Genomic DNA, 6,687 nt, shown 5'->3' with positions numbered 1-6,687 from the left:
AAACATTTGCAGCGGGATTAAACGTTTTAATGGATCCAAACCTTCTCCCTTTTTCTGAAACAATAGCATAACATCACAACATAGAAAAAGATACGATAAAATATCAATTGGCATACTTAACTCATTCAAAAAACGTATATATGATTAGACAATGAATGTCTGTAATAGACACAGCTTGACATTAATGAATGTATTTATGCAAATCAAACGTATCATAGGGATTTTTTTATGTTGGTTAAAACTAATTCTGATATTGAAAAACGATAGGTATTCAATATGTTATAATAGGATTTTTAACTTTCAGATAAATCAATAAAAAAAATAATGATTCGGACAGAGTTACGTCCCTTGTTCACAGTTTTCATTTTCTGAGGTGAAATATCACATCACCACGTCATTTGGGTTGACAGATTTTCTTACACCGAAATTTCCAATTTATCCCATAATGTAGATACAATATAACATAGGACAGGAGTACACTCATTAATATAGAGACCTCAAATCAAAGTAAGAACACAACACAAATAATAAACGTAAAACATAGAAAAGTAAGTACAAAAAGCGTGAGAGTTTGTGACAACATGACATAATTTTTGTCAACAAAATTATGTATTTCCAAAAAGTTAATTCGCAATCATTTTGTCATTCAAATTCTAGTTTCTAAATTTTGCTTCAACACAACTGACATGTAAATGATATTCAAATTTAAGACTTAATTATAAAAAGGAGAAACAAGTCTAAAACAGTTCTGAAAATTACTTCATGGAAGAACAGTTGAATTTCAACAAAACATCTTTTCGATATTTGACCCCCATTACTGGACATCACAAAGGTTCCAATACACTTTGACTTCATAATACAAAATGATGGATGCGACAATGGAAAAGTGATTATTGTATGACTCAAATTATAGTTCAAAAGGGACAGATTTCCAGACGTATTTACACTTGTATGCAAATTTGTCCGCCATTACGTAAAATCACACAGGTTCCCGTAAACTTTGACATCATAATTAAAAATATTTGACGTCATAATTTAAAAGTTATTGTTGCTTGACGTCAAAAGGTGATTCGGAGTAGATCTAAGGTCATTCGGAGGCAAGATTCAGCTAATGACCAAAAGTGTGAATACGTTTATAAGGTGTATTGGACAGACAAAAGGCAATGCTCACCTGACTGATTAAAAACAGACAGGCCAAAAAAAAAGAGGAAATGCTACTGTTCTGTATTCTTTAATTTGTAATAAGCTCATGCTCCATAAAAATAAACCAAAACAGGTTTTTCAACAAATTTCAGAGTTTTTAATAAAGTGCTTTATTAAAACATTGCTTAACATCCAGTGTTGAGAATATCTTCTAACGAAGAAGATACTTTCAATTTTCAAAACATTTCTTGATGGATATCCCCCTAAACCCCTTAGCATATATTCAAGGTGCAATGTGAATCTCACTGCCAACACTACTGATAATTAATGGGTAAACAGCTCCGAAACATATTCTAGGCTTACTAGGTAGCAAAAGCATTTCTGCTTGTATAAATAAAGGACTATAAAAATGGTGTGACTTTCCTGAAAAGAGGAGAGTCTAAAATGTGGCACAACAACTGAAGATGACACGATTTGGTGCTTACTTCAATACTTTAGCTAAAATTAAAATCAAATTAGTGTAATTGAATGCATAGGAGGGGGGAGTGTCTACAGTAAAAATTACTGTGAATTCTTATATACATGTAGGAAAAAGCACCTCTATTTAAATTACTTGTGGAACAATGATACTCATCTCCAACTGTTTACTACACTGTTTAATCTTAAATTAAAAAATTGTTTTATTTTACAGAATGGTTTCAGTTATGAAAAGACCAAAAAATGGAATATACATCATACAAGGAGAAATATCTTTGGTTGTCACTGCAATGCGCAGAAGTGCCAGATGGGGACAACACACTCATCAGGTAATAACAATTCTAACATTGTATAATATCATAAGCATAAAATGTACACACATGAAGAACACATAAAGATGAAACAAAATTAGCCTTTTAGGAAAAGACAATGATAGAGATATAAAAAATTATTACAAGCATGAATATGGTGACTTCTCTATTAGATGTACTAATAAACTAAAGCATATCACCTTTAAGCTTTCCCACGAGGCGCAATTAGTATTCGAATTTTAACGGTACTAAACCGAAAAATATCCGGAATTTGAAAAAAAAGCTGACCACCTCCTAGAATGGAAAGGTGGTCAGCTTTCAAAAGAAGGTGGTTGACACCCCTAGCTTAAATGCCGAATGGAAAACACTGCTGCTCATGCTATCAACTTCTAATTATTGCAAAATGATTCTTGTGTACTTTTGAGTAATACATTAATCATTTTTTCGGTAGAAGTAAGTCTGTTGAATCAGATTTGAAAATGTTTGTTAATTATTTCAGGATGAAGAAGGAGATCCTTTACTTAAAAGTTTTTCCAAGTTGAAAGATTTGTTAAATAGTGTATCAGGTATGTATCTATGGTATTCAATGTACTCATGATTTATTTATTGTGACCAAGAAACAACCAAAAAATATTAAAAATGGTATATAAGATTCTAATATGACCACTTATTATCGTCAACCAGTATAATCACAATATATCTACCTTTAGCGCAAACGCAGTAATACACAAAAACGGCTGCACTGCGTTACAACCAATTTATTTATACTGCCAGATATTTTTAATTTTTGACATCAAAATCACACCAGTTTACAGAGGCCAAGATTCAGATGCAATATATTTATCTCTATTCTACAAATCTATGACTGCCAAAAATTATTTCTTAATCAAACTCAACAGAATAAAGTAGTTGTGGTGACAATTGATTAGATTGGAAAACAAACTCAATTCCATCTTGGAAAGAAGACTTTGATCAAATTTCTACCATTAAGCAAAAGAGTCTTCATTTAAAATAGTTTCTTGATTTTCAGGTGTCTGTTCAGTTTACTATAAGCAGTGAATAGCCATTCTTTAATTTTAAGCTTGATATTTATTTACACAATTTTACCTCAAAGTTGTTTTTTGTTTAGATTTGGAAGAAATTGAACCAAATACATTTCTGAGTCCATTCTTGGAAGTGATTCGGTCAGAGGATACTACAGGACCAATTACTGGACTGGCTTTAACCTCAGTGAAGAAGTTAATTTCGTATGGACTTCTGGGTAAGTTGTTGTTCAGTATTTATCAGTTTTAATGATGGATCATTAAAAGTCTTTTTTTTTCTCAATTGTATCAATACATTAAAAACTTTGATCCTTATAAATTCTGCTTATATATTGTGGACTTCTAGTTAAGTCTTAGTTTTGTAATTGTCAGTTCTAATTTATATGGTTGATCATTTGCAGATTTAATGGAAATTTGGGAGAATTACTTTTGTAGGTACTGACAGAAAAATATTAGTTAATAAAATGTATAAATGTTATTTTGAACACAGTTATACCCATTCAGAAAGGTTTATTTGCTCCTTTTCAATATACATAGAGGACTATCATACAAGTGATTTTGGTTTCATTCAGAAATAATACAAAATAATCATACATTAATTGATCATGAAGGATTGTGTCAAATATCTAAGACATCATGGGCCTGTATGCATAAAAGTTTTGGAGAAATCACTGTTGAATATCATATTGTTGTTGAAATACATTCTCGCCAACAAACTGTAGTTATTGTAATACAGTACAATCTTTTCTTTAATAGCCCAACTACACTACAAATGGTAAGAATTCAATATTTTAAGAACATTCATAATTAAAAATTATTTGCATGTTTGAAGGAAATGATAATAACATTAAGATATTTGTATTTAACAGATCCATCAACAGATACAGCAGCTGCTGCCATAGAGAACATAGCTGATGCTGTAACACATGCCAGATTTGTGGGCACAGATCCTGGCTCAGATGAAGTTGTCTTAATGAAAATTCTTTATGTAAGATAGTCCCTTACTCTTCTCTCAGCATAATTTACCTTATAGTGGGTTATTTTGCGGGTATTAAATTTTGCGATTTTCATTGAATAAGGTATACAAATTATTTTGGTGGATCCAAAACTTTTATCAAAACCTTTGCATGTGCACTTTTAAATTGGCGGAATTTATTTTGGCGATTTTACTTTAACCGTGAAAATAAGCGAAAATTTACACCCCACGAATATATCCTGCTTTACTGTTTTAGTATTACATATTGAAATCTTCATGTAAGATAGTCTATAACTGTCCTCTTAGCATAATGTAACAGTGATTTTGAATCAACTGATGTTGACTTATCAGAGTTAGGAACTCATTGCACAAATGGGTATTTTACTGGGAAGGACAAAATATATCCACTTAACTGGAGTTTTAATCACCACAATGTTCAACTGTCATTACATTTATTATTTACATTATAAGTTTGAATATATTTGAACACCTGTGCATATTATGTAGTAATTATATTTTAAATTGATTATTTGTTTTCTTTGCCATTCTATGTATACATTTTAATGTATTAAAGTAGATATAAAATAGCATAGATAAGTCAAATAATAAAGGGGGGAAACAATATTTAAGATTTGGAAGTCATTTCAAGGTCATCAACAATGATGCACAGAAATACAATTATACATAATCACCCAATAAAGTACAATATAATTAGGGCCCCGCCGACTAAGGCGGGTCGCCCTATAGTGATCAGTCTGTCCGTCCGTCCGTCCGTCTTTCCGTCCGTCCGTCCGTCCGTCCGTAACACTTTCGTGTCCGCTCCATATCTAGAGAACCATTATGATTTCATACTTAATACTTAACATGATTATCAACCAACACCAGAGGGTGTGTCATGTTGTATGTACAACTTTCTAGGTCAAAGGTCAAGGTCAAAAAATTTGGTTTTAGTTGACAACCCCCTGTCCTGTGGTGAAGATCGTGTCCGCTCCATATCTAGATAACCGTTATGATTTCAAAGTTTATACTTGACATCCATTTCAACAACCACCAGAGGGCGTGTCATGATGTATGTACAACTTCCTAGGTCAAAGGTCAAGGTCAAAAACTTTGGTTTAGAGTTGACAACCCCATGTCCTGTGGGATTGTGTCCGCTCCAAATCTAGATAACGGTTATGATTTCAAAGTTTATACTTGACATCCATTTTAACAACCACCAGAGGGCGTGTCATGATGTATGTTCAACTTCCTAGGTCAAAGGTCAAGGTCAAAAACTTTGGTTTAGAGTTGACAACCCCGTATCCTGTGGGATTGTGTCCGCTCCAAATCTAGATAACCGTTATGATTTCAAAGTTTATACTTGACATCCATTTTAACCACCACCAGAGGGCGTGTCATGATGTATGTACAACTTCCTAGGTCAAAGGTCAACGTCAAAAAAACTTTGGTTTCAGTTGACAATCCTGTGTCCTGTGGTGAAGATTGTGTCCGCTCTATATCTTGAGAACCATTATGATTTCAAATATTATACTTGACATCCATTTTAACCAACACCAGAGGGTGTGTCATGATGTATGTACCACTTCCTAGGTCAAAGGTCTGTCTGTCTGTCTGTTGATCTGTCCATCGCTAACAAATTTGATACACACTATATTTTGAGAGGACAGCTGTTATTATTTCATACTTTATACCTGACAAACATTTTCAACTTAACATATATATAAAGCAACACCAGAGAATGTGTCATAATGTATGCATCCTAGGTCTAAGGTCAGTCTGTCAGTCTGTCCATCCGTTTGTTGTTCTCAACAAATTGTGTCCGCTCTACCTCTCGAGAACCGTTAATATTTCATACTTTATACTTGGTGGGTCATAATATATTGAAGGCATAATTCTAAAAATATGTGACAAATATCAATTGGGCAGCACCTTTAAACATATTGTTCAAACATCAATCCATACATCCAGAAGTCACCTTAGAGTAGTCAACAATTAGTTCACATCATGCAGTCATATCACTATTATACTATGAAAGTAAGATGAGAATATTTATCAGTTTTAACTTAAAATCTTAGATTGAAATCACACATGAGACTCCTTAGAGTAGTCAACAATTAGTTCACATCATGCAGTCATATCACTATTATACTATGAAATAGTACTATCACTATTACCCCACGTTATTGACAGCGGGGCCCACAGAGATGGCTTCCATCTCAATGATATCTAGTTTATAAAAGTAGCACATTCACAAAAATATCTTTAGACAAAAACATTGCATACTAAATGTTACATATTTGTATACAAGTACTATTTAATGAGTTTCTATTTGATCACAATAGCAAATAAATTGTCCAGTATGTTTATGACTTATGATCTGATGACATAATTGATAGAATATTGATTGTAGGTGCTTGGAGCCTTGTTGCTGTCTCCAGCAGGTGTACTGTTAACCAATGAATCGGTTTGTGAAATCATGCAGTCCTGTTTCAGAATCTGTTTTGAGATGAGACTTAGTGGTATGTAGACCATTATACACAGCTGCCTTCATATGACAGATGAATAATTTCTCTTTTACATAGTCAGTGTATTTAGTTGTTTCTAGTAATGGTATAAAGCTTTGTTTAAACCAAGTACTTGTACATGTTTAGAAACTAACTTTAATGCAAAAATAATTATTACACATTTCTAAAATAATCCAGACCTGCCAACTTTTGAAAATCTCCATGGGGGATTT

At 32.8% G+C, this 6,687-nt stretch overlaps 1 protein-coding gene across 4 annotated transcripts in view; it reads left to right on the top strand.

The window, feature by feature from the left end:
• Positions 1-381: 381 nt before the first annotated feature.
• LOC134725480 (Golgi-specific brefeldin A-resistance guanine nucleotide exchange factor 1-like) overlaps positions 382-6,687 on the top strand; it is an 80,486-nt gene continuing 74,180 nt past the window's right edge. For 3 of the 4 annotated variants that reach the window (XM_063589328.1, XM_063589326.1, XM_063589324.1), the window contains exons 1-6: positions 382-507; positions 1,835-1,949; positions 2,431-2,497; positions 3,061-3,192; positions 3,844-3,962; positions 6,361-6,469. In XM_063589328.1, the coding sequence (XP_063445398.1) occupies positions 1,836-1,949; positions 2,431-2,497; positions 3,061-3,192; positions 3,844-3,962; positions 6,361-6,469 (541 nt within the window). In that variant the 5' untranslated portion in view covers positions 382-507; position 1,835. Of the gene's footprint in view, positions 549-1,834; positions 1,950-2,430; positions 2,498-3,060; positions 3,193-3,843; positions 3,963-6,360; positions 6,470-6,687 lie in introns of all 4 variants that reach the window. The other variant, XM_063589325.1, reaches the window with a different exon arrangement.

This window comes from Mytilus trossulus, chromosome 7, assembly GCF_036588685.1.
Source record: "Mytilus trossulus isolate FHL-02 chromosome 7, PNRI_Mtr1.1.1.hap1, whole genome shotgun sequence".
NCBI classification, from domain to species: domain Eukaryota; kingdom Metazoa; phylum Mollusca; class Bivalvia; order Mytilida; family Mytilidae; genus Mytilus; species Mytilus trossulus.
Note: the sequence above shows the minus strand (reverse complement) of the source record. Positions and strands in the feature narration are given on the sequence as shown.